Genomic DNA, 26155 nt, shown 5'->3' with positions numbered 1-26155 from the left:
GGGGTCGCGCCACGGGTTGATAGTGCCCGGAGCGGCGGGGCCGGGCTGTGTGCCCTGCTCAAAGATGGCCGCCGGCGGCTTCGGCTTGTGCGGAGGTGGGAGGTGAGGGGCGGCCGGGCCGGGCTGCGGGAAGATGGCAGAGAGCGAGCGGCGGGCAGGTGAGGGGCGGCCGGGGGGCTGCGGGGCCGACCGGGATGGGGGCTGCGCTCAGGGCCCCCGAGGGGACTGTCCTCGGGCCCGGGGTGTGCCGGCCGCGGGGCATCGCGCCCCGGGGGCGCTGGGCCCGGGTTGCGGGGGGGCGGCGGAGGCAGCGCCCGGCCCGGGGCGAGGGGAGCGCGGGGGCGTTTGCTGAGCGTGGGGAAGGGACGGAGCCCCGGGGTGAGGCGGGTGGTCGTGGCTGAACCCCTGGAGCCGCCGGATCGGGGGTCCCTGTCACCCCCAGCCCAGTTCTTTGATTCCCGCGCGGAATGGGGGGCGTGTGCTGTGGGTTGCCCGAGTTTAACTCCCCCTCCCCGCACCACCACACACCCCTGGAAGGGTCTCCTCAGTCCAAGCTGCTTCTCGTCATCAAGCTGACCCGCTGTGCTCCATCGCACCAGTAGGTTTGGATTCTCCTGTGTTCATCCCAGAACACTGTAACCCCTGCAGCCCTTCCGTGAGTATTCCTGGTCTCCTTCCCAAGAGGCACTAAACAAAGTGTGGGTCAGAAGGAGCGATGGCTGAGAAACAAATACAAAGAGATAAAGTTCTGTGAAGGGCAAACACCCGGGTCCCCGGCCCAGGACACTGCCCTGGCCGCCCCTCTGGGATTTATGTGTCACCTGTGCTCATGGACACATCAGTGTTTGCCTTTTTATGCCACTGCTCAGGAGTTTTTCGTTGTTTTCATGTTATAAACACTTTTAAAAGCAGAGCTCCATCCTGGTGTCGCTGTGAGTTGTGTGCAGTATTTTCAGGCACGTGCCTTTCATTGAAATTCATCACATGTTGTTCCTCTCATCCTTGTACCTGGAAGTTTTGCTGTAACTTCTGCAGGAACGAGCCAAACGCTGTAACACCCCAGGGCAGGAGATGAGGCTGAATTTGTTCTGTGTGTGGGGAAGGTGAAAGGCAGAGAAGTCAGATGACTGTCAAAGGTTGTATGACAAATCTATAGCAGGCTCTGCATGGTTCCTGGGACTTTGGATTCCTTTTAATCTGATCTACCTGCCAGGCAGCACTGTGGAAAAAGGCTGCTGATGCTTCTGGGCGGTGCTTTCTGTGTGAATGCAGTTGATAATACTTTAAGGAGTTAGAGCTGGTGGTATTTGTTAGGGAGCCAGTGCCTGAAGTGGCCGAGATGTGGAGACCAGTCGCTGAGCGTGCCAGGGCAGCTGGTGTTGGACAAGTGCCTGCAGAAAATCTGGGATTAAAAAGGTGGACAGAGTGGCTCTGACAGAATTCATAAATTGACATTAGCACCCAGGTTCCTTGACAGACCTCTCTGCACAGCCTCTTGCTATTGATGCATTTACCAGGAGCAAAATACAAACTACCTTTAGCCTCGTGGAGCTTTTCTGGCTCTGCAGGGTCATCCTGGGTTCAGGTGCTGGGGAAAAGAGCCCCTCTAATGTGTTAATAGCTCGCATTTGTGTTAAATATTAAATCCTGGACCCTGAGAGAGCTTTGAATTAAATGATCTTCAAAGCTTCCACCTGGAAGGGGCTGTGTCCCAGCATCCCCCAAGCTCTTGGGCTGCATCTGTTGAACTCCTCCAGATTGTCTGTGCAGGAATTGTCCTTTTTAGAGGAATGCAGGTCAGACTTAACACCTAAAAACAAGGCTCAGTAAGTTTGTAGGAGAGCTCAGTGCTCCTACACAGCCTGAGGCTTGGCTGTGCTAAACAGAAATAACTAAACTGGCTGGATGTTGCCTTTGTTACTTGCTTCACCAGTCTCTCTGTCCGAGTGGGAAATGCATGTTTAGTGATGAAAACAGACATAATGCTACTTTCTGAAGGCTTGCCCAGCCTTAGGAGTGTGTTATCTATGGATTAGGAGGATATTGGTGAGGAGGACTTGGTGAGATGGCACAATTGGGATGGATTTGTTTGCTTTGTATCTCCTGAGAAATAAAAGTCGATTTCAAAGAAAGGAAGATACAGGATTTCTTCTTCTCCACTGCCTCTGTTTTAACTCTTTTTTGCATCTCCCAGGTGCCTCTGAGGAGGTGGCTCCTCCCATCCAGCAATGCTTCATGATCCCCAAAAAGGAGATAAACGTGGTTTCTGACATGGCCAAGTGGAAGCGCTCTCAGGTATGGCTCTGGGAACAGGGAAAACTGGGAAGTGCTGCTGGGCTTTCAGTGGCAGCCAGGTCTGGTCTGGGAACAGCCAGGAGGTAAAGCAGGGTTGGGCAAGGAATGGGAAATTAATGGGTTTGTGCCTGTTTGTAGGAAAATTACTTGGCAGCGAGGTGTGGAGGAGGGAGCCAGGGAGAGCCCAGAGGCTGAGGGAGACCAGAGAAGCTTAGAAATGATTCCTGCTCCCTCCCAACAAGCTGGACAGGAACCTGGTGACTATTTAATCCCACCTGGCCTGTATTTTATACCCAAACTAGATTTACCCAGTGCTGTTTGAGCCCGCCTTGAACATGGTCCTGCTGCCTGGGTTGGTCCTGGGGCCTTCCCACTGTGCTGTACTGGAAAAGGCTCTGGAGCCAAGGCCTTCAATTTTCAGGATAATTTTTGTTTACAGCATGTGTGGAGCTGGTGGAACAGCAGGTTCTCCCTTCTCTGCCTTTGAGGGATCGGGGTGTTGGCCCAGACTTGTCCCACCAAATTCTTGCTCAATGACTGATCTGAGATGTCTGGAAAGAAGCTGAAGTTGCATCCAGGTGTCAAGCAAACCTCTGGGTGCAGCTTCCAGTTTAAGTCTCCTGGGTTTAAGGACTTGCTCTTGGTCAGGATTTTGGTGCAAGGAGGGGGAGGTGGCAGTGGCTGCTCTGGAGCTGTGGAGCTGCACTGGAGATGGTGCTTCAAAAGCAGCAAATTTAAAGAGAGGAGCAGCGAGGAGCCTGGGCTGTGTCCCAGTTCCCTATCGTGTGTGAGCACGGGAGAAGAGTCCAAGGAGGAATGGGGAGATAACAGTGCAGGTCTGGGAGGAGCAGGTGCCTTGGCACAGCTGAGACTCTGCAGAGCTCAGGAGGTTGAATTTGACCCGATAGGAGCTGAGGGAATGATTTTGGGGTCAATGTGAGCATTTTTAGGATGCTCCTCTGTAATTTTCAGAGTGCAGTCACCATCTGCCTTCTGCCACCGGGGCTGCCAAAAAGAGCAGCGGCCTCACAGCAAGCCCTGCACCCCCAGGTGTCTCCAAGGAAGCAATGTTGTGTGCTGGGAAGGGTTTCCTTGGGGTTTAGGATGCTCCCATGCTGTGTTTTGTGTTCAGACAGCCCATGGGCACTCACTAATGCCCTGCACTCTCGGTGTGTTCGCAGGCGTACGCAGACTACATGGGCTTCATCCTCACCCTGAACGAAGGTGTCAGGGGCAAGAAGCTGACCTGTGAATACAAAGTGTCAGAGGTAGGAGAAGAGTTTGGATCTCCTTGTTTCTCCTTTCCTGCCTTTTTTCCTTTTTTTTTTTTTTTTTTTTTCCTAATTGGCTCTACAGTGAATATTTCCTAGGTGAGGAATGAATTGGCAGCTTATCTGGGAGCCAGGGAGAATAAATGTGGTTGGGTTATGCTTGGGGGTGCAAATACCAGGCTGCCATCCCCACTTCAGGAGGCAGAGGCTCCCCTCACTGGATGGGAAATTGAGCAAGTTACAAGTGGATAGAAGCTGGTGGGGAAAAGGAGGGTGCAGAAAGGACGTTTTGCCCTGTTTTCACAGTCTGGCTTCAATCAGTGATGCTTCAAAAATGTGATATTCTTTCCTAATTGCAGACAAAAGGCTGAGATGTCTCTACCCTTCCTGTTCTCCCACTGGCTTTTCTGTAGGACCTTGGGCAAGTCACTTCTCTCCTTGTCCCTGGGCTTCCTCGTTACTCAGCCTGTGACAACAGCACCAGTGTCCTCATCCCAGGCTGTAGCTGAGCTGTGCAAGCTTTGCTCTGACAGTTGTGACCTCAAGGCACATCACTGGCTGCATCTGCCTTGCCAAGGGTTGTGCTGAGGGGGCTGTGGAGCTCACAGGGAGCTGGGCTGAGCTGAGAGGTTTAACCTGAGGGGCAGGATTGCCCCTTCCAAGGTGCTAAGCAGAAAGGACCTGTTTTTCCCCTTGTATGAATGTGGCTGTCACCTGGCCCTGCCTGTTGCCAGGACCAGTTTTAATGTCTGTTCACCTTTTCAGGGCACGGTGAGATCATTTGGAGCCAGAGGGAAAGGACAGGCACCTTCACTGGTGTCACTGCTGCCCTGAGGGCTCTCTGGGTGCTGCCAGAGCACATGTTGGATGTTGGATCCCCCCTCCCTTGTTCTGCATTGCAACGAGGAGATTTTTGGGTACATTTTTGCTGATCGTGGTGGTGCAAGAAAGCTGAGAATGATGTAAAGAGATCATGGGCAGCAGACTGGGCCCTGTGTGTTTATAGCTTCATTCTGGTGTGGGAAGGCAGCTGATGATGGTCTTTAACCCAGTTGTTCATGTCTGAGTCCAGCCTTCCCTCCTAGGAGCCAGCATGTGAATGAGAAACTCCCTTGTAGTTCATGGAGAGGAATGGGGATAATGAGCCCCTTCCTAACAGGCTTCGTGCCCACCTTTTGTTCCTTCAATTCAGTAGAAACTGCTGTCAAATGCTGCTCTTGCTTTCTGCTGTTTGTGTTTCACCTTTGAGTTTTGTCTTTGTCATGATCTCGCTTGTTCCCAACCATTCACAGAGCAGTTCTAGGGAAACAAAGCATTAAAAATGAGCAAAACAAAGAGTGGGGGGGAAAAAAACCCAACCCTCTTCCTACAAGCCTTTGAGCTGTCAGGAAAAGCTGTAGCAGGGCTGTGTCTGCAGCAGAGCCCTCTTGGAGGGAATTTTTTCCATCCACGGTCCCAGTCCAAGTGACAAACAAGAGACACGATCCCGACTGCTTGGGAGGAGGCAGGGAACAAATCTCATGCCCCTCACACCGAGGAGAGCAGGAGCCCATGACTTGAGGCCCAGCTGGAGCATCCCCAGGGTTGCCTTGTTGATGAGGTTGCTTGTTCACACGGGCTGCTTTGTAGATCAAACTGCTTATCTGTGCTTTTAAAGGCTCAGCCCCTCGTGGCCTCTGCTTGCATCTCTGCTCAGCTTTCTTCTCTTTTGCTGTACCTGCTGCTGATGTGCTTTTGTACCATCCCATCTTCCTCCCTGATCAAATGCCAGGGACACCTTCCTTTGGCAAATGACCTCCTGGAATCCTTTCTGCAGAACGCGTATCCTCTCTCTGACTTACTGGTATTGCTTTGCCATGGAATAAAAAAAGGAAAATATGTTCTGCTCAGCTTTTAAAGAGAAGCTTAATGGTTTCCAGAGAGCATGTGTCGATACCAGCCTTTCTGCTGGAGCGGGAGCTGGATCCTGTGGGGGCTGAGCCCCCTTGGAGACCTGCTGAGCTTGCTGTGCTCCCACTGAAACATTCTGTGGAGCTGTCTGGGGTTTGCTGGAGGCATCTGACAGGCACTGATAGCTGAGCTGTTGTTTAGGACTCTGGTGTAGACACTGTGTCTGGCACAAGGTTGTGTGAGTGATAGGGTGTGACCTGCCTTCCCCTCCTGGAGGGAGTGCTTTCCATGCAGGGATCCTTCCGGGTCTGCAGCCTGGAGCAGTGACTTGGATCAGAGGAGAAGTGCAGCGAGGAGGAGGAGGTTAATTTTGGTTGTGTGAGGAGCAGACCTTCCCTTCCAACAGCCCAGTGCACTGGGGGGAAACTGGCTGCAAACTGGCCGGCCTTGTGGCTTGCTCTGCTTCCAGGAGGGAAGGGGGGGAAGCAGCTCCCTCCCCTGACAGGGCCTGAGGAGCCCAGAGGGGCAGACTTGGCCCCCACGGGCAGCTTTGGCTGCTGTGATGCCTCCTCAGCACCTCTGTTTGCCTGACTCCTGCTCTTGAGAGCTGCTGACAGGTCTGTGCTCCGAAGGAAGCTCTGTGGTTTGCCTTTGGGACCGGTGGCAGACTCAGGGTCAAGGAGATGCAAAATCAGCACAATGAGAAGAGCAAGGAGAGCAGGGGGGAGGCTGCCCTTGCTTTGATCATTGGAAAGGTAAAGCAAAAATAGAGCTTAAAAGCCCAGCCAGGCAAAACAGGGCTGCAGTGGTGCTGATGGTTGTGTTCCCACAGGCTCCTTTCCTCCCCCACAGGGGTCAGCCCTGGATGTACAGGTTTCCTCTGCTGGACAATGGGAAGCTGCTTCTTTTAGTAACCCCCTTTTCAAAGGGCCTTGAGCCCAAAATGAGCTGCATCTCTTTAATTATTTATTGGTGTGGCTGATCTGGCAGCTGGGTCCTGCTCTCCCGTGTTCACTGGGGCTGGGCTTTTAATCCCTTTAAAGCCAGCGAGTGGGGAAGGGGAGGTTGGAGTCTGCTCCCCAGGGAAGGAGCTGGTCCGTGCCAGCCATTTATCCAGGCAGCACCGAGTGCTCGTGGAGAGGGTTTGAAATACGGTGGCTGCTCGTAATGAGCTGCTGGTGCCGGCGGATAAATCACCAGCACGATTTAATTATTTAATGCAGCCCAGTGCTGGGGATGCTGTTGCTTAATTGGAGGGGAATGCGATAGCCAGGAAGGAGTAGGGCTGAGGCCAAACCTGGCCCGGTGCAGTGGGGGTGTGCTGGGTTCCTGCAGCGTTTTGGGAGCAGGGAGCTGGAGCAGAGGGGGCTGTGCTGCTTCAGTCCGCACGTATCTGGGGCACTGGCCTGTTAGTGGCTCCAAGGCCACCCAGAGCTTTTGGCTCTCTTGTCCCTTGGCTTTTTTGTGTTCCTGGTGTGCTCAGGTCTTGTCCCAGCCTCTAGTCTGGCTCAACAGCCAAGTGCCGTGGTCCTGTGAGGTAGGTGGATCCCTTTCCTCCCTGATCCCACTTCCCGCTGGCTGATCCCACCATGTCCTTGGGGTGGCACCTCGGGAGTCAGTGTCTGTGGGAGGTTGTGTGTGCCATGAGACCCTTCCTCCCGGGAGCGATCCTCAGCTGGCCCAGCGGCAGCACCGTTCTGCCGTGCCCATCTCTGCCCACCCCCTTCCAGTGGCACTTCAAGGGCTGGAAACTTGCTGGGCTCTGCTGTTTCCTCGTCCTCCCGGCAGCAGCAGCAGCGTGAGGAATTGAACCACAGCCCAGGAGACCAGCCGGCTTCACATGGTCGATGCCTCCAGCAAAGTCAAACCAGCCGCCGCTGCCGCCTGTCCTCTTTGTCCCCTTGAAGGAGGAATCCCCTCTCGAGACAGAGGAGCCTACATTGCCCGGGGCCTGGCCAGCTGCTGTGGCGGCTGACGGCTCTCCAGCTGCTTGGAGTCAGGCAAGGAGAATCCCAGAGCCTCTGGCAGGCTTGACCACTTGTCAGCAGAGCCTCCTAAAAGTGTCTGGAGCTGCTAAAAATGCTGCCTGTGGCATTGGCTCTTGGTGTGTGGGGCGTAGCCATTCCCCACGAAGGGAGAGGGTGTGTATTGGCCAGCCTTGGTCTGACAGCACAGATGCTGTGTCACCTGCTTCACCTCTCTTTTCCTTCATGGCCACTCTCATACATCCTATACATGTTCCTCACTTACAGAACTAGGTGTAAGAATCGTGGCTGTTGTCTTGCTGTTGCTGTTGTCTTCCCATCAGCTTTGTGTTTGTATTGAGACATTTCTGTGGGAGCCAAGAGCTTCTTCTCCTGCCTGCTCCGATGGGAGCACTGGTGGGCAAACCAGGCTGTCTCTTCCCCTGGATAGGCTGTGTTTTGCCACATCCCTGGGCTGAGGGATCCCTGCCATGGTGGCCTGGCTGGTAGGAGTTTGAAGCAACAGGAGTCATGCTGGGAAGGTTGACTTGATGTACAGGCGTGTGGTGGTTTAACAGCATTGCTGCTAATCCTGACTCCTAGGAGACACTTCAGGACAGTGATAAGAGCCTTGAGAAGGGCCTTTAAATCACATCATCAGCTGTGGGTGAGGATACATGGTGCTGTATCCTGTGGAGAATGCAAGGCCCTCAAGTTGCAGAGCCTGAGTTTTGTGTTGGAGGCTCCTGAACTGTGTAGCACTTCCCTCCCTCTCAGCCCTGTGTGCCCCTCAGCCAGGAGCTTGCTGTAGGTCTTCTCTGAGAGGTTTTGGAGCACAGTGCTCTTACAGCTTATGAAAGACTATGGGGGCAACTGGAGAGTCTGCCTCAGGCTGGTCTTGGTACTGGACTGATCTTCTGAGGGGAAGGATGGTTTTCCCAACCCCCCTGCATTTTGAGGAGGGTTGACACATCCCATTTCTACTTGCCAGCCCTGGAAAGAATGGTGTGGGCTTTAATGACTCCAATGCAGGGAAGAGATGTCGGAGCTGAGGGACTGATCTGGTTTATGGCACTGTGACCCCTCATCCTCTTGCTCTCTGTAGCCCATTGAAAAGCTGGTGGCTCTGCTGAACACCCTTGACAGATGGATTGATGAAACCCCGCCAGTGGATCAACCTTCTCGCTTTGGGAACAAAGCCTTCAGGACCTGGTACGCCAAACTAGACCAGGTGAGTGTGTGTTTCCTGTGTGGTGGTACCTGCAGCTCCCACAGAAGGGTGGTGTGTCCAGCAGGGATGGTAGAATGGCTCCATCACTGCGTGGCAGCCAAGCAGCCTGTGGAGGAATTGCCCAGATAAGCTGTTAAGGATCCACCTCTTGATATGCATCACTTACCCCTGGCCTGGTGCTTGTCTATTCCTCTTGTGAGAGCATATGGGCCCTGTAAATGCTCTTGGCTGGGTCTCCAAGTTCTGGATGAGCCTGGAGGGCTCTCCAAGCCCAAGGAATTCCTTTTCTTTTTAACTACCCACTGTGTCACAAAATCAGAGAAGTGTTAGGGAAACTGCTCAGCTTCCTCCAGCTCAGAGCACTTACCCTGCACTGGGTGCTGGAGGTGGCACAGTCCCAGTCCCAGCAGCAGAGCCCTCGCAGCTGCTCTAGTGATGCTTTTGTCCTGGAGATGGCTCACTGGGTAACTGGGTCAGTGGACTTGGATGCTGAAGCTTTTCTGTCCTGCAGGATGCATGTGGCCTGGGTAGGTGTCAGGCCAAGTTTTCCCTGACTTCTTCCATCTCTGGAGATGACTTCTTCAACAGGAGGGTTTGCTCCTCTGTCGTGCTGGCTCTGGGCACTGCAGGAGAGCACCACTGCAGCTCCCCCACTGCAGCAGGGGCTGAGCACAGGGTGACTTGTCCCTGGGGACTGTGGCAAATCTGCACTCACTCAGGGAAGTTCTGTGTCTTTCAGGAAGCAGAAAAGTTGGTGGCAACAGTGATTCCCAAGCATTTGGCTGATGCTGCCCCAGAAGTGGCTGTGTACCTGAAGGAATCCGTGGGGAACTCCACCCGCATTGACTATGGCACAGGTACCTGGGCTTGCACACTGGCCAAGGCTGGGCTAGCTGGGAAGGGACCCTTTGGAGCCCGGTGCTGCATTAATTTAAATGTTATTACCACTTTTTTTAGTTCCAGCTGGAAACAAACACCTTCCTTCTGGGCCCCCTCACCCCTCTGTCCTGTGTGGGCTGTGACTGAGAGCTGGGGCTGGGAGCTGTGCTAGAGCCTTTCACATCTCACTGGAGGAAATGGGAACCAAGCTGTTCTGGGAATAGCTGTAGAAACTGCTTCACTGCATGCAGGTGTCCTGCAGTAGGCAGTTTTAAAGGGATAAAATATAATTACTTGAATTGGAACTAGAGTGAGAACCGAGTTCATGTTCAGTGGGAGGTGTCCTGAGCTCTGGTGCTCCCTAGAAGTGACATTGCTGCTTACAGAGGGACTTTGAAATCTGAAGGTAGAAACATTTTGCACCTAAGGAGGTGGTGAATTGCAGGTTGAAGTAACCACACTGGCTTCAGCGAGTACAGAATTGTCTACACACTCTGCTCCTCTCTCTGGAGGACAGCTGTGCCCTCACCAAGAGGCAGGAGAGTAGGATGCTGTGGGTGCAAGGAAACTTGGGCAGGGAGAGGAAGAGGAGGCTGTGGGTAAAAGGCTGAAGAGCTGGAGGTTGTGCAGTGCTGGCTGCGGCTCACTGGCACCAGGGGGAGATGTTGTCCTTGGAAAGGGACTTGCTGGATGGGGTTTGGTCAGCTCAGAAGGAAATTCAGCCTCTTCTCCCCTCCTGTGTGTCCCAAGCCAGAGGCCCGTGTCCTTGCTCATAGTGACCAGACTGTAGGTGCATTTTGTTCCTACACTGGGAGCTGCACCTGCCCATAGTGTGGAGCTGCTGATCTTGTACTCTCCCTTCTTCCGTGATCCCTTCCACTAAAAGACATTTCTGGGGTTGCTGGCTGTTTCTTTTCCTTGGTGGTTGTTTCTTTTCCTTACTGTTAGCTGGAGGACCAAGCTGCAGGGGCCCAGCCCAAGATCCCAGTACCTTCTGGGACAGACTGTTCCTGGCAGTGTCATGGGATCTGCATTCTTCTGACACAGAGATATTTTTGAAGTGGGAGGAAATCTGTTTACTTGCAGATGTGAGGTTCTCTTGCATCCCCTGAGCAGATGACTCTGTGGTGCTCCACTTCCCCTGCTGTGCCAAGCTCCTGGGAAAGTCCCTGCCTTGCTCCCAGCATGTCCAGTGTTGGAGCTGTTTTTCCTTAAGAATCTTTTCTCAAAGTGAATAATCAACTCATGAATGTCTAGAAGGTATAATTTGGGTGGGTGCTGCATGAGGATGAAACATTGTCAGCTCATGGCATTCATAGTGACAACAGGGTTGAGAGGGGACTGTGACTGCTGTGATTTCTGAAGAGCTGTTGTGGTGCCCACAGAAAGGTTGTCCTGAGGGCCAGAGACAGCAGTGTCATGTCTCTTCATGTCTTTTCACTCCAGGGCACGAAGCTGCATTTGCAGCCTTTCTCTGCTGCCTCTGCAAAATTGGTGTGCTCAGAGTGGACGACCAGATGGCCATCGTCTTCAAAGTGTTTAACAGGTGAGGTAATGGAAGGAGAAGGGCTGGAAGTATTGGGCTGTTTGGGGGAAAGGGCAGAGTGGGAAAGCTGAAGCCAATTTTTGACAAAATTACGAGCAGATGTACTTTTTAATGGACTGTACACTGACCCATTATAACTATCTCCAAAATAGATGATGGCCCCTTGTCTATCAGAGGCTGAGTGTCCTTCTGGAAAGTTACTTTAGTTGAGCACAAGTTACTGAGCTCTCTGGGTGAAGCTCCGTGTTTTGTGATAGGCAGGAATATCTGATCAGAGGATGTAACATTTCTTCAGGCATCAAAAATAAAAAATCCATGCAACTAGCAGGCTTCCACTGCTCCTCTAGATGTATTTCCAGCCCAGGAGGCAAAGTTGGTAGTGATGAAACTAGTGGATTGGGTGTTTGGAGTCCAGAGATCTAATCCCAGCTGTATCACTGTTTGGTGGCATGGAAACAATTTCCTTCAACAGCACTTTAATTTTCCACCTGAAAAGTGGAAGTAGCAATTGCTGTAAGGTGGAAAACTTTCTGAGCTCTTTTGGAAGTTGTTGAAGGAGAATGAACTGTCAGTGTTTTCAAATTACAGTGGGAATGGGGAAAGATCTGCATCAACATAAGACACTGCAGGTGAAATAAACCCCTGCCACTGGATTTCTCTGTGAATTTGGTGTCAGGTACCATCAGGCTGCTTCCTATGGCAAAGGAACTGAATATATATTGTATGTACTGTGCTGTATGTGGAGGTCCTGCTTACAAAGGATAAAGCTGTGTCCTTTTCCAGACTGGTTGTTCTTCTTATGTAAGTCAAAGGCAGAAGAAGGCTTTGTCTTAACCCTTCTCCTCTCTTTGGTCTCAGGTACCTGGAAGTGATGCGAAAACTTCAGAAGACCTACAGGATGGAACCTGCTGGCAGCCAGGGTGTGTGGGGCTTGGATGACTTCCAGTTCCTGCCTTTCATATGGGGCAGTTCCCAGCTGATAGGTACTAATACAGATCTTCTTCTCGTGTCCCAGCCTGCCCTCTGCCCCATCTGTCTAGGCTGCAGAGATGATGGGACTTGGGGCTGGCTTCTAAATTCAAATCTGTCAAATTTGTGCATAATACAGCAGAAGAGTTTTGGGCTTGGATTTTTTTTTTCCCCCCTCAGCTTTTCAAATAAAGCAGGTTGCTTAGGTTGGGAGGTGGAAGTGTTCCTTGTACAGTACATTTGTCTTTATTGCAATGACTACAAGCTTTTTAAAAGGAGAGTCTCGGGTTTGGTGCTAGAAAATGCATTTTCTGCCCTGGGGAGTTTTCTCCCTGCAGAGGCACTGAAGTGGGAGACGAGATAGAAGGGAGCAGCTCTGTGCTGACTTTTGAAGAGCTCTGATGGGAAGATCGTGTTTCTGGAAGAGGGGCAGGACAGCACCTGATTGAACTTGGTCTCAGAAGGGGGCTGCCTTACAGGTTGCTTCCTGTTGTCTCTTACTCTTTTTAGACCATCCAAGTCTGGAGCCTCGGCACTTCGTTGATGAGAAGGTGGTAAACGAGAACCATAAGGACTTCATGTTCCTGGAGTGCATCCTCTTCATTACAGAGGTGAGGAGTGGAAGGTTTGTCCCACAGGGACGTTCTCTTGGCATCAGATACTTGGCTCTGGCTGTGGTTTTCTGTTCCTCCTTTGCTGCTTTGTTTGCTGTTGTGGAACTGTGCAGATGAACTGTTGTTGCATGTCTGAGGTGCTCTCCTTGAATGAGTTGAGACAGGGATGTTGAGAGGAAAGTCTAATTAAGCTGGATGGGCTGTGGATGGTAGTTGAAGAGAGCTGTAACAAGAGCAAACAAATAACCTTGGATCAGTCAGTGGGAACTTGGATGGAGAAGACTGGTTCCTGCAGATACTGTAGGAAGATGAAGTAGGAGCTGCAAATTGACTGGGCTTGCCAAGACAGCCTCCCTTCCCTCCAGCCCTTGGGTGCTGCTTGGCAGCCCTGGGCCACCCCTTGCTTAGGGCATGCTCCCAAACTTCTGTGCTGCTCCTTCTCCTCCAGGTTCTACCAAAAGCCCATTAAATGCACCTTATTTGCAACTGACCTAGAGCAGGGAGTGTGCTGAGACTCACCCAGCTGGCAGCGCTCTCAGGACTGGGGATCCTCAGCTTGTTGCCAGCCACGGGCAGTGTCTCAGTGAGGGAGCTCAGGGCTTTCTGCCCTCAGCATCTGTGGAGGATCCAGCCCTGTTTCTCCCGGCTCCCTCACAGTCTGGAGAGGGAGAGCAAGAACTACCCGCTCTCTTGTGGTGAGGGATTTCTTGTCTCTGGCAAGAGGGAGTTGATGGGATTAATTTTGAAGGACAGAGTGCGGTTCTTCCCCTTTGTTCTGTTCACTTTCCCCCCTCCTTGCCTCTCTAATTTAGTGATTAGATGAGAAGGGAGGTTACAGACTGTGAACTTAGCCTTTCATGTAGGAAATCTTCATAGGAGCCTTTGGCCCAAACCCCAGGAGGTGCTGTGTCAAGTCCTGCTGAATCTGGTAGGGTTTGTTGGTACTCAGCACCTCACAGGGTTTAACCCTTAATGCCAAGATAAATCATGCCACGGGTAGTAAAGAGGTGCTGGTGGAAGAGATCAAGATGAGGACAGGAAAGCAGGAGCCAAGATGGTCCAAGATTTATTTTAGTTTGGGCCTCTAATATCCAGATAGTGCACTGACCTGTTAGAAACAGAAAAACACGTCTTTTGACATGTGTGTAGAAAATTCTGCAGCGCCCAGATGACAGGTGAAGTTTAAAATACCCAACACCATCCTGCTGCTTCAGGTCACGCTGCTTCTGCCTGCAGAGAGTCAGCTTTTTAGCAGGCTTTTAAAATAAGTGATTTGAGTTCCTTTTTCTGCACATTTGTCAGGAATCATGGAATTCAGTGTTTCTGCCGAGTTCCTCAGTGCCACCTGGTGGCAAGGAGCCCTCCTCTCGGGCCTCCTGCCGTGAGCCTTAAGGGACAGCAACAACCTGCATTACCAAATGCATGGTATGTTCAGTCCACCTCCATGCAGGCACTGGTTCCTTTTTATAAAGATTTTGCTTTTAAAATCTGGGGTTTTTTCCCTCCCAAGTGCCCAGGAAAGCTGTAACTGCCACTAGAGGGGGTGAGGCAGCCTCAGCACCCTCCCAGCGCTTTCTCTCCAAAATCAACAACAAAACATAATAGCAGGGAAAAAAGATAGAAGGGATTAAAGACTTTAATAAATGAACGATATTATTTTCTTCTGAGCTTGTCAGCTGGAAACAGCTCTCCTTTAAAGGTGTTAAGCACATAGCAAACACCGCAGCAGTTCCTGTAGTGGGTCTGGTATGTCTTGCTGACATGAGAGCAGGTTTTGTTTCAGCAGGCTACAACCGAGGTAGGTTGTTTTCTGTCAACAGAGAATATTCTCTTGAGCAGATATTGTTCTCAGCCCCTGTTGTGGTGTTTGCCACGTGTGTATTTAAACCTCAGGCTCTTAAAGCAGCAGCAAGATGATGTCCAGGCTGATCCCACCACGGCATCCTCCCCACAGCTGCGCTCAGGCACGGCAGTGAGCCTTGCATGAGCTGGCCTGATGTTGGGAAATCTGTGGGGTGGGTTTGGATCTGAACACGTGGTTCTGGAACAGGGTGAGGTTTGCAGAGCTGGCTGGGACTCAAGCTGTTCCCTTGCTGCTGCCTTTGCCTGTCAAAGTGTGCTGTGGGGTGTATGTGGCACCTGCAGGTGTGAGGCTGAGGCGCATTTGAAGCATCTCTGCCCAGGGGCTGTGGAGGGCAGCGATGCAGGGCTGCCTGTGTGTGTGCAGATGAGGGGTGCTGGGTGCCCCCCAGCTGTTGTGGGCGTTCAGTGCACTCGCCCCAGATGCTCCTCCGAGAGCTCAGGGCAGGCAGCAGGAATTTCAGCTTCAATCTGGCTTCTAAATTTGGAGGTTTGGGAAGGGAGGGCTCGGGTTTCTGCTGGAAGGGAAGGAGCTGACAGGAAAGCACGGCCTCAGCCGTCCCCCTCCCCCCTGCACTGACAGAGGAACCATTTACAAAAGGCCGATTCTCTTGGGAACCGAGAGGCAGGAACGCCGCGTCTGTGAGTAATTTCCTGCTCAATATGGCTGCTCTGACTCACTCTGTTCCCCTGGGGTCACTGCGGGACTGCAGCGCTCTCGCTGCCTCTCGCTCTCCCCCCCAGCTCTCCCTCTTCGCCCTTTGTGGCTGGAAGGAGATGGATTTTTTTTGTTCCCCCTCTCAACCCTCTTATTTTTCCCTCCCCAGTGTGAAGCCATAGCAAAGCCATCCCTCTCCAGGTGCCCTGGGTGAGGAGGGCCACAGTGGTGGCCGTGCCAGCCCTGCCCGCCTCCTCCACACTCTGTCACGCTCACTCCAGCTTGGGAAGGGAGAGAAGCAAAGCCTGGTGGTGGTGGCTGGTGCAAACTGTGCCCCTCTGAAGGGTGGTGATGCCAGGAGAAGGTTTGGCATCAAAATTCATGCAGCCAAAGCTCCTGTGCGGGGAGGAGGTTCTTTGAGGGAACCGCCTGGCACAGAGCTCCCTGGCTTTGGGTGCCTGCTGGTGCCGAACCTCGGCGCTGGATAACGCACCGGCGCTGTCGGTGAGCGCCGTGCTTTGTGTGCTTACACGTTTCATCCTGTACCCCCGAGGAAAGCGTGTGGTGTAGGGGAGCAGGAATGGCCAAGCGGCTCATCCATCATCCCCCGGCTCCTGGGAACCACCGAGGGGAAGCGGAGGTGCATCCGCGCCCTCCCAGCACCGGGCAGAGCTACAGACCCACTTCCCCCGCTGCTCCCACCCCAAGGTCAGCGGGTGTGAAACATGTCATAAGAAGTGGGGGGGTTTTTTGGATCCCCCCACCCTTTCCCTCTCTTTCTTTCTCTGCCTCAGGCTGGTGCCACACAGGCATTGCAGAAATTTCCCAGAGCAGATTGATTGGCTCTGCTTGCTTTTACAGAGACGTTCTTTTGGAGGCTCTTTTCCCACCCTCTCTCCCGGCCTGTGCGTGCATGGAGGGAAGGGGTTAGTTGTTCAAACCCCAAGTCGTGAACGAGAGTCCAAGAGATTCCTCTCTCCCCACGCTCCTTTTTAGCGTGAGCTTCGGCCTTGTGGTTTCTGATGTCATGGGAACTTCGCTCAGTCAGAGTGGCTGTGTTGTATTTCTTTTTCTCCCCGAGGGTCTGTTTTTGTTCATGGAGAAGAAGGGGAGACAACTACCCAGGGAATCTACATGCAACTGTCCCTGATTGCAGCTTCACTCCCTGCCCTCTCTTCTCCAAACTGCTCACCCTGGGAGGAGAAACACTGGAGTATGAAAAAAAATAAAAATAGAAATATGTAAAGCATTTGCTGCAAGGCAGCAGCTCGCAGCTCTGGAGCTGGTTTGGAGAGCGGGACTGGAGTGTGTCCCCTCTGCTCCTGCCTTCCCCAGAGCCCTCCTTAGCTGGAGGCAGGTGTGGAGTGGGCTGTGGACACAGAGCTGCTGCCAACCTGCACTGCCCTCTGTATTCAGGGAAGGCAGCGCGGTTGTCGCTGCTGCTTGTTGTTGATCTGAATGGGGAATGAGTCATTTTCTTGGAAAGCCCAGCAGAGCTGCACTGGGAGGTTTCTGGGTAGAATAGGAACAGCGTTGAGCCAAGCTCTACTGGAGGGGAGAAGGGGACTTATGTGGGGCTTTTTTAATGCAGTCATTAAAAGGGAGGTGTGCAGGGGGACCTCTGATTAGGAAAGCGTGGCAGGAAAAGGCTTAATTTTATCAGGAAAGGAGGGGAACTGGATTGCCACGGCTTCATGTGATGTGGCCGCAGCGGGAGGGAGCGCGGAGGGAGGGAGGGAGGGAAGTGGCAGTGAGGTGGCTGGTGCGTGGGTCACAGGGCTTGGTGGGAATGTTTGCTTGGAGAGAGTGTGAGCGTGAGTCACTGCTGGTGCACGAGCTTCCTGGCTGGCCCGGCTCCCTCAGCCCTGCGCTCGGGTCTCTTTCAGATGAAGACGGGCCCCTTTGCTGAGCACTCCAACCAGCTCTGGAACATCAGCGCCGTGCCCTCCTGGTCCAAGGTCAACCAGGGCCTCATCCGCATGTACAAGGCAGAGGTGAGCACTGTGAGCAGGGAGAGGCTGCTGGGCCTCCTCCCCTCCACGGCACTGTGGGTCAGCTCTTGTTCTGCTCCTTGGTGTAGGGACCCTGTCACAGTCATTGACTGCCCCTTGCTCACTGAGCCCTTGGACAGTTCAGGTGCTGCTGGCTAGAAGGAAGCTCCTGCCTGCCTAGTGTTTGCCCCAAAACTAATCCCAAAATGGCCATTCCTTGCAGACCTGACTTATACCATTTCTTGTCTTCCCGTAGTGCAGGTTTCAGGCCTACAAATTAGGGCTGATGTCTTGACCTCCTTATCTGTCTGGTCCCCCCACTATTTTACCAGCTGGAAGAGACTTAGTTAAAATTATCATCCCGTGTTTTAAGGGCCCCAGAGCAGGCTGAATGCTTGCTACTGATCTCCCCTTGCTACGTGTCCTGTCCATGGCCACAGCCACCTCCCTGGTTTGGCAGCCCTCTGCCCACCAGCACTGCTGGCGCTGCCCTAGACTTTCCTGGTGAACCCCTGACCTGGGGAACCAGGCAGTTTTGGCTCTCCCTTATCTATCCTTCCTGCTCAAGCTAACCCTGAGCTCGAGGAAGCAGGACAGGAACCACCACATCTGGGCCTCCGGAGGGAACATCTCTTGCTGGGCAGGATGGGACAGTGCTGGCTCTGCAGGACACACTGGCTGTGCCAAGGGCGCTGAAGGAGCAGAGATGGTGCAACTCCCTGGTGCACCCAGTGGTGCCTGAATGAGTTAATCCCACCCCTTGTGGTCTGTGCTGGTGACAGATCTCTGCTCCTGTTGCTGGGACACGGGGCTGAGGCTCAGGGACAGCTCTGCTCAGGCCCAGCGCACAAAGGGGTTAAACTGTGCCGAACTGCCGCTCCCTCCCCCAGCCCTTCCTCTGCACTGCACATCCTGTGTTTAGGTTCCAGGCCACATACCTCTCTAATCTGTGAGGTGTCACTCCCAGGCCCGCTGGCTCCTTCCGCCCCCAGCTCAGCTTTCCTCCCAGCCTCCAAAGAGGAGAAGCGGGGCTGGGGGTCGACCCCCTTGGCTGGCTGCTCCTTGGAGGGCTGCCCCGGGCTGCTCCTCAGAGGGGGAGGTGCCCCCGGGCTGCCCCTCTGAGGCTGCCCCTGTTCACAGCTCCCTCACAAGGGCTGGAGACACTGCCTGCTGGGAAACCCTGAGCTGGAGGCTCTGTTGTGAGAGCTGGGGGGTCTGAAGGGAAGACCCTGTGAGTGCTGTTAAAGTGAAACATGAGTCCCCTAAATCCTAGAGCATCAGTGTGGTTTGCTCCTGCCTCGGCAGCCCTGCCATGGTCCTTCCTTTCCTTTGGATCAATTCCTTTGCACAGCTCTCTGGATACTCCCCTGGCATCCCACATGCCCCAGGATGTTCAGGTGCTCCTGCCTGGTGCCCCACATGCCCTTTGCCATGTGGTGGCTGCCACCTGTACATGACTGGAGGAACTTAGCAGTGGTGTGCCCACGGTGCAATGTTCATGTCTACTGATGTCTTGGGGCCACTCTGTGCTGGCATATCTATCTACCTGTGCCCTGGCTGGGGACAGCACAGCCTGGGGATCCTCTGAAGACTGGGAGATACTTTGGCTCTTCTAAGTGCACCCAAGGCGTGGCCTTTTCTGGAGGCCTTGATCTGTTTTGAGTAGCAGGTGACATTCTGCATGAAAATGCTGGATCCAGTAGTGGTGGGTTTCTAGAAATATCTCCAGATGTGGCTGTGTCAAGGAGAGAATGCAAAAACTGCCAGGAAGGGTAATGACACAAATTTAGGCTAAGGTGTAAAAAACATTGAGTCAACCAAAGAGCTTTAAATTTATTTTTTTCCTCAAGGAATATTTGACCAGTCCTAAGAACACATGATTCTTGTGCAGCAGTGTCTTCTCCTGGCACTGCGTGGTGCCTGTGTTCACCTGGATGGGCAGAGGAGAGGGGAGACCCTGCTGTGAGGGGTCCTCACTGGTTCTTTATATATAGATATAATATATCTTTACATATAATCTGCTCTGGGGAGTCTCCCACCCCACTGCTGGCTCAGCCAGTTCCTGCCTGGCTTAGCTGAGAGGAGTGTGGATGTGGATGTGGACATGGCAGCATGGCTGGGCAGGGCTTTCAGTTATGGTGTGCCTGGCCATGCAGGTTACACCAGCATTTACAGCTGGAGGATCCCTTTGGCTGATTTTCTGGGAATCACACACACAAGGTTCAGGAGTCACTGAACCTTCATCCTTTGGGTGTTTCAGGCTGGGCACTCAGTCACTACTGGAGGTCTGGTCTATTTGCTGCTGGCTCCCAGTGCATTTCTGCTCACTGTGCCCAGCTCTGTAGCCTTCACCAGTGCAGTCTTTCTCCAGTTAGCCACTGCCAGCATTAGCAGAAGGGAAGTCAGCAATAGCCCCTGAGTGCTGACATGAATCTTAGTCCAGCTCAAGGCAGGCAGCTTCTGTAGCAGAGCCTGGAGTGTGTGATGGCAAAGAGAAGGAAGGTTTGGGGTTGCGGTGTTGCTTTGTCTGACTGGCAAAAATGTCCTTTTATTTATTTTCCCCTCCCTTCTCCCTGCCCCTCTGATGCCCTGTTGTAATGAGATCAGGTGAAATCAGACACTCAGGTGGAGGCTCCAGCTCTGTAACACGTCTGGGCTGGCTGGGAAGCGCCGGGTGCTGGACGGTGCTGACCGTGACAGGGTTTGAGTGGAGGCACAGCACAGCCAAGGGGTCACTGGCTGGAAGCAGAGCAGGAAAAATCAAATGCTCACTCACAACCTCCTCTCACTTGGTGGGAGTGGGGCAGCCCCAGACTTGGTTCATTTAAAAAGATTTGTCTCTCCTCTGTCTCCTCTGTGGGATGACTTCAACCAGTGACAGAAAGCTCAGGTGTGTCCGTGTGGCTGGGAGCTCTGGTCTGGATCCAGGCACTCCAGGGTGCATGGCCAGTAGACTGAAGACAACATATCTTCAGCTCTGTGTGTTTATGAAATCCCAAATGTGTCTATTTATAATATAATGGGTGAAGATGTGTTCTCTTGGAAGTCCAAGGGCTTTTCTTATTCTCTCCATCAAAGGCAAGTGAAGAAGTCGACAGAAAAGAGTGTGGTTAAAGCAGCAGCCTTGATGTTTTTCCCCTGAGCCTGCTTTTGAGTCTCCTGACCTTTCCTTCTCTGCAGTCAGTCGGGAAATACTTTCCATTGTAACTAATCTAGTCCCAGTTCCATCTTTAAAGGTTGGACTTGGTGTGTGAATCTGCTCCCCAGTTGAGTCCCAAGCAGACCTTCAGCATGATCAAGATGATGGCAAGAAGAAATAAGCTTGTCCCCTCCACTGAGCTAGTGTTGGCTACATCAGTGATGCAAGGAGGGTCCTGTCTCTTGGTACCTCTAATAATCCAGTAAATTTGTGTTAGTTCTGCTGGATACAGAAGGAAAAGTTTGTTTGCTTCTCTCTTCTTGGGCTGGCGATGTGTTAAGTGGAATGGATACCCCTTCTTCCCATTGGTAGTTAAGTCTCTTCATCTGGAGCCCAAACCAGTCTGGTCTTCCATGGGATTCCTTGGATCTAATTGGGCTGACATTTCTAGCTGTCAGCATCTCCGGTGTTCATTTCTCTCTGCTCTTCCCTCACGTCACTGTTATCCAGTGCTGCTTCCTCTGAGGATTTGTCTAAGTGGTTGTGTGGAGAGATGGCAGCATCTCTGAGCATTAGGAAGCTTTGAAGGTGACGTGCCCTGATGGTCACAGGACTTATTTCTCCTTGGTGCCTTGCCATGGAGGTTTGTGGTTTTCTGCCTGGCTATTATTCCCCAGGAGTGGATGCAGCCATGCTGTACCTTCACTACTTCCAAACTTGTTTTGGATCCAGTGTGCTTGTGCTTGGAACCAATTGTCTGACCTCTGGCTCCGAAGGGATTACTGTAGGCCTAGGTGTCTGAGCACAAATCCTCCTGCTTGCCTGTGGGCTGGGTGCCTGTGCCTGAGTCCTGCCTTGGAGGAAGAGCTGTCTGCAGCACACTCCTCCTCACCAGCCCCAGAGCTGGGGTATCCCCTGCTGCAGCAAGTCCAGCTTGTCCCCATGGAGAGCACAAGGCTCCTTCCTATGTAAAGGAGAGTTGTAACTACACCATGGCTCTTGGCTCCCTTTGGTAGGAAGGAACTGTCCTTCAAAAAAGTGCCTGGAGGAAAGAGTTGTGCATTTTGTCCCAAAGATCTGCCTGGGAGGCCACTGACCGTAGGCAGGGGCCAGTGTGGCCATGACACCCTCCTGCTGCTGCGTCTGCAGCCTGTGGGGAGCTGGGCAGCATCCTGCCCACCTGGCTCTCTGTGCCAAGGAATTGCTGGGACTAGATGGATTCCTCTTAGCTGGTATCTGCTGGGCTTTGGTTGTACATACTCCATATCTCCTGTGGAATGAGAGTCCCATCAGCAGATCTGTTCCTCAGCTGGGTGCAGGGAAAAGCCTCTTTTCCCAGACACTGCGAATTTGGGGTTCTCTTCTCCTCTTCATATCATGCTGACTAGGGAGGGAAGCACTTGCCCCTCTGCCTGTAGCAAAGAGGTGGCCACCACCTCACCAGCCCTGGTAATGAGTCCCCATTGCAGTGCAGGGGGGTGTCTGTGGCCCCTGTTCAGCACAACAAAGGTGGGTGATGCCAGTGCAGGCACAGCTACGGGGCTGGCAAACACACACTGCTGAGCTCTGTGTGATGGAGGTGAGTCTGCCCTGTGCCCTTGCTGAGCTTTGGGCACTCTGAGTCTGCAGTGACTCAGGACCCAGAGTTCTGAGTGGCTCTGGCAGGCAAGCACTGGCAGACTCACAGTCCTGACCTTCCTGCCACTGGGATGGGGAGTGGAAGGGCCTGTGCCCTCACAGCCCGGCTCACCCTGCACAGAGGAAGAAGCTGCTCCAAGCTAAGCTGCCTTGTAGTGGATGTATATAACTGATCTCTGATCCATTACTCTTCAGTGGTGGGTGGGAATTTCAGGAGTGAGGGGTTGTTGAGAATAGGGTTATGTCTTAAACTATGGCAGCAAAATCACTGGTTCTTGTCCATCAAAGACCTGAGAGTCTGGAATGCGGTTTGGGCAGTGCCTTGCGGCTGCAGGATGGTGCCTAAAACCTGGAGTGTGAGCACTGGCCTGGGGAGGGAAAGTCTCTTCCCTGGAGGGTTCTGCAGTTCTCAGTGTTTGTAGGGTGAAGCTCTTCAAAGAGATCAGCTCGAGCAAGGAGAGTGGTGAGAGAGAAAGCTGCTGACATAGACATGCTGCTTCTGCTCATGCTCCAGGCCTGAATGTCAGTAAGCAAAAGGCTGAAGGGAAGGGGATGGGGTTATGAAGTGTTACTGGCCTGAGGAGCCTGATAGGAATGTGGGGGGAGACATGGAACTAATCCCTCTGCCTTCGGCTGAGCTGCCCTGAGCTCACTGCCTCCTGACCCTGCGGGCAGGATGTAGCTCTGGCTGCCTGTGTAAGGTGGAAATGTCTCCTGAATTCACCTCTCTTTATCTCCCCTCCTGCAGTGCCTGGAGAAGTTTCCTGTGATCCAGCACTTTAAGTTCGGCAGCCTGCTCCCCATCCAGCCTGTGACATCCTAAGGAAGCCGCGGGAGGAGCCGGAGCAGCGGAGGCACAGTGCGGCGCTCTTCCTCCTCCCCTCACCCCCTCCTCATCGCCCTGCCCGTCCATTCCTGCACATCCTCATCGGCAACCACAGATCCAAAGCACTCGCTGGCCTCGCACGGGAGACAGGATGGACCTGGAGCAGCTCCCCCTGCACGTCCTCACCACGGAGATGTCCCGCCCGCGGCCAGGCCAGGGCCGTGTTTATCCACAGCTGCCGTGTGCGGCTCCAGGCATGGGAACGGGTTTGGGTAGGGGCTGCTTTGCAGCAAAGGCCCTCTGCTTCCCTTCCCAGGAGGAAGGGGTGTGGAGGGGAGGAAGGCACGTGTGGGTGTGTTGGGCAGTGGTAACTGCGATTTCCCTTTTGAATTTCATTGGAGTTTCCTGTTGCTGTTTGCTTTGGGAAACCACCGCACAGGGCGAGGTGTGAGCCTGTGCGTGTCTGTAGGCAGCCAGCTCTCCCTGCTCAGGAGGTCTGGAATGGGTGAAGGGGGTTGTAGGGAATGTCTGTGTGTTGTTGGAAGCCCAGGGTGCCATCTCTCCCTTTTCTGGGTAAGGAAAGCCCCCTCCCTCTGTCTCTTCTGCAAGATTCCCTTTCTTTCCCACTAGCACCTCTTCTCTTAGGTGAAGCTGGGAACCTTCTGGGCTGTGGCTCTGGAGCCGGAGACAAGGTCCCTGGAGGGACCTGGCTCTGTGGGAACAGCTATGCAAAGACACTGCTCAGGCTCCCTCTTAACGGGTACAAACCCTGACACGTTCACACACATCCACGGCTGGGTCCAACCTGCCCTCTGCACTCCCCATGCTTTGCTGCCCCAGGGCTGGGCTGGCCTCAGTGGCACAAGGTGACCGTGGTTGCTCCTGCTTGGTCATAAATTGTAGTGACAGCCCCATAGCAAAGGGATTTCCCCATGGAGCAGCATGATCCCAGCTCTTTGAGGGAGACATCCCTGGAGCACAGGCAGCATGAGAGGGCAGCATGTGGCTTTACATGCATTTATATCCCCATGCTGGAAACAAAAAGCAAAATAGCCCAGGGCAGCAGGTTATACCTGGAGAAAACTCTTTCCCTTTGTCATTCCCTGCTGGTGTTGCTGTGCTGGACCTCAGGCAGAGGGACCAGACTTCCAGTACACTTTCCACTTCCAGCAGCATCTTGAAGGCAGGTGGTCTGGATCACACCAGCAGCATCACTGGAGGGGAGAAATGGCTGGTACTGTGTTTGAGATGAGCTCTTGTATCCACAGGTCTTGACCAAGGTGGTCCACAGCTTTGCAGCTGGAGAGGAGATGCTTCTTCTTGGGCTTTCTGGGCTGGGTTTGGGGCAACAGGGCTCTGGTCTGGTGTTTGCTGAGGATCAGGAGCAGCAGGGATCCTTCCTCTGGCACTCCTGCAGATCATGGAGGGGGCAGTGGGGCTGCTCAGTGCCAGGCTGCTCAGCTTTTGCTGCTGCTTTACTGCTGGGGAGGGGGAGAGAAACCTGCTTGTGATTTTTTTTTTAATTATTATTTTTATTTTTATTTTTTCATTATTTTTACCAGAACCTACTCACTCCCTCTCGTAAAGGTTCTCACAGGCGCTCAGGGGAGGGAGAGCAAGAAAAGAGTCTAAATTAGGAGGCAGTGAAGTGTCCACAGAGCTGAAGTAGAGCTTTCTGGCACTGCTGCTGTCCTGACTGCTCCTGGCTTGGCCCTGGCAGGGGGTGGGGGACAAAGGGCTTTTGACCTGCCTGAAACAACTTATAAACTTGTATTTTAAATGAAAATGGAAGACTGAGATTAAGTCTATTTTACTTCTGAATGAGATGTGTTTTGTCTTGGCTTTCCAAATGGATCCACTCCTGGAATGATGGTGGAGACCCCTGTGCTTGCTGGGGCTTGATGAGTCCATCTCCAGCAGAGCAGCCCGTGCCTGGCATGGAGACCCTCAGTGTCCCCTCACATTGCTGTGTGGCTTTTGGCAAGTGTCCCCATGCTTTAAATGGCTGTGTGGCTGTGCAGCATCTGGCCAGCAATGGCTGAACAAAAGCCTCTGGTCTCCCAAGTCTGCCCAAGGGTCGGGAATGCATCTCTCCTGGTCATCTCGTGAAAATGGGGCTTCCATGCAAAAGGATGGGTGGAAATGTTGACATCCGTGCATGGGAGGGACATCCAGAATGTGGAATACAGCACCAAAGAATGGTGGAGAGATGCTTCCTTCTCCTGCAGCTGCAGCCACTGCTCCCTGGGGATGGTGTCCCTGGGCTTGGGACCTGCGGAGGAGGTGGGAGGAGGCTCGTGCAGAGCTGTGTTTGTTGCTTGCCTGAGTCTGCACATTAGTCCTGCTGGGTATTTTGGGACTTCAAGCAGCTAACTCTTATTTGAGTCTTATCAGCCCGCTTGGGATGTGCCCCTGTCACGTGGCAGCCACCTGCTTGCCTCCCTCTGACTCCCACAGCGTCCATCACGGCTTCTCGGGGCTCCGCTCCTCTCCTGGCACATCCACACGTGTGGCACCACCCAGGGCTGCTCCGTGTCCAAAGCAGCACTTCCCACCTCCTCCCGCACTGTAGTTTGAATTAAAGTCTCTGTGTTTTGCACCAGTGACTGTGTTGGTCTCTCTCAGACTGGGGTTTGCTCCCACTTTGGGAGTAGAGCCAGTGAAGCCGAAGGACGGAGCCCTCGGCACAAGGAAGAGGCACTTGCTGTGTTGGTGGTTGATCTTTTGCTTGCACCAAAATGGACTCGTTATTTACTGCATGATCAAGTGCATCCAGTCTTTGTGTCCTTCCTGGGTGTCTCTCTGTTGTGTTGTATGTTTTTATTTATTAACTTTTTTGCTGTGCCCACCCCCCTCCTAGCTGGGATTTGGCAGGTAGGTGATGTGTGAATCCTGATCCCAGGCCAGCAAATACTTCTTGAAGATCAGAGACTCTCATGACCAAAGGATGTTTGAGCCTTGTTTCTGAGGCAGGGTGAGAACTGGAACCTTTTTCTTCAGATGTTTTTCGTGTCCTGCTGTAGGAGCTGACTCAGGACTTCCAGCATCAGTTTAGTTCAGCAGCTTTGTTGGATTTATATTATACCTGGATTAAATTAAACCTGGACCTTCTCACGAGCGGTTGGAGGTAGGGTAGCTGTGCTGAGCAAAGGCTTGTTTCCTTGTCTCTGGGTTACATTGTCTCCATCAACATGGGCCAGCTGCGGGAGCGTGTGTTGCTAAAAGCGGCAGCAGCGTGGAGGGATGGATGGTGAGCAGAAATGTCATCTTGGATCACAAATGTTTTCTTTGAAGGCGCTTGAATTCGTCTTGAGCATGTCCCTTAGTGAACATGACGTGCAGTGAAGGGGAAGCAGACGTAGTGTGGGTTTCTGGCCACCTTCC

The 26155-nt window shown here is 53.0% G+C and overlaps 2 protein-coding genes across 3 annotated transcripts in view; one reads left to right on the top strand and one right to left on the bottom strand.

Moving 5' to 3' along the window:
- The window catches only part of SH3GLB2 (SH3 domain containing GRB2 like, endophilin B2), a 118652-nt gene that overhangs the window by 78244 nt on the left and 14253 nt on the right, over window positions 1-26155 (bottom strand). The window lies entirely within an intron of this gene.
- On the top strand, window positions 39-25373 carry PTPA (protein phosphatase 2 phosphatase activator). Of its 2 annotated transcripts, none has more exons than XM_051807740.1 (10): window positions 39-158; window positions 2195-2295; window positions 3477-3563; window positions 8526-8651; window positions 9391-9508; window positions 10977-11076; window positions 11935-12059; window positions 12556-12656; window positions 17064-17171; window positions 22694-25373. In XM_051807740.1, the coding sequence occupies exons 1-10, from the start codon at window positions 134-136 to the stop codon at window positions 22766-22768; spliced, it is 966 nt and encodes a 321-aa protein (XP_051663700.1). In that variant the 5' UTR covers window positions 39-133; the 3' UTR covers window positions 22769-25373. The 2 variants fall into 2 exon arrangements, with proteins under 2 accessions (XP_051663700.1, XP_051663701.1); XM_051807741.1 differs by having other exon boundaries at window positions 81-102.

The sequence above is a fragment of the Manacus candei genome, unplaced genomic scaffold, assembly GCF_025592945.1.
Source record: "Manacus candei isolate 608988 ecotype Guabito, Panama unplaced genomic scaffold, ASM2559294v1 h1tg000071l, whole genome shotgun sequence".
In the NCBI taxonomy this organism is placed as follows: domain Eukaryota; kingdom Metazoa; phylum Chordata; class Aves; order Passeriformes; family Pipridae; genus Manacus; species Manacus candei.
The sequence above is the reverse complement of the archived record's forward strand: the minus strand, read 5'-3'. Positions and strand labels throughout refer to the sequence as shown.

Excerpts from the sequence above, each read along its gene's own strand:
- PTPA (XM_051807740.1), top strand. The coding sequence starts at position 134 with ATGGCAGAGAGCGAGCGGCGGGCAG. Across the intron at positions 12,060-12,555 it reads GGGCAGTTCCCAGCTGATAG|ACCATCCAAGTCTGGAGCCT; the intron begins GTACTAATACAG and ends TACTCTTTTTAG. Across the intron at positions 12,657-17,063 it reads GCATCCTCTTCATTACAGAG|ATGAAGACGGGCCCCTTTGC; the intron begins GTGAGGAGTGGA and ends GGTCTCTTTCAG.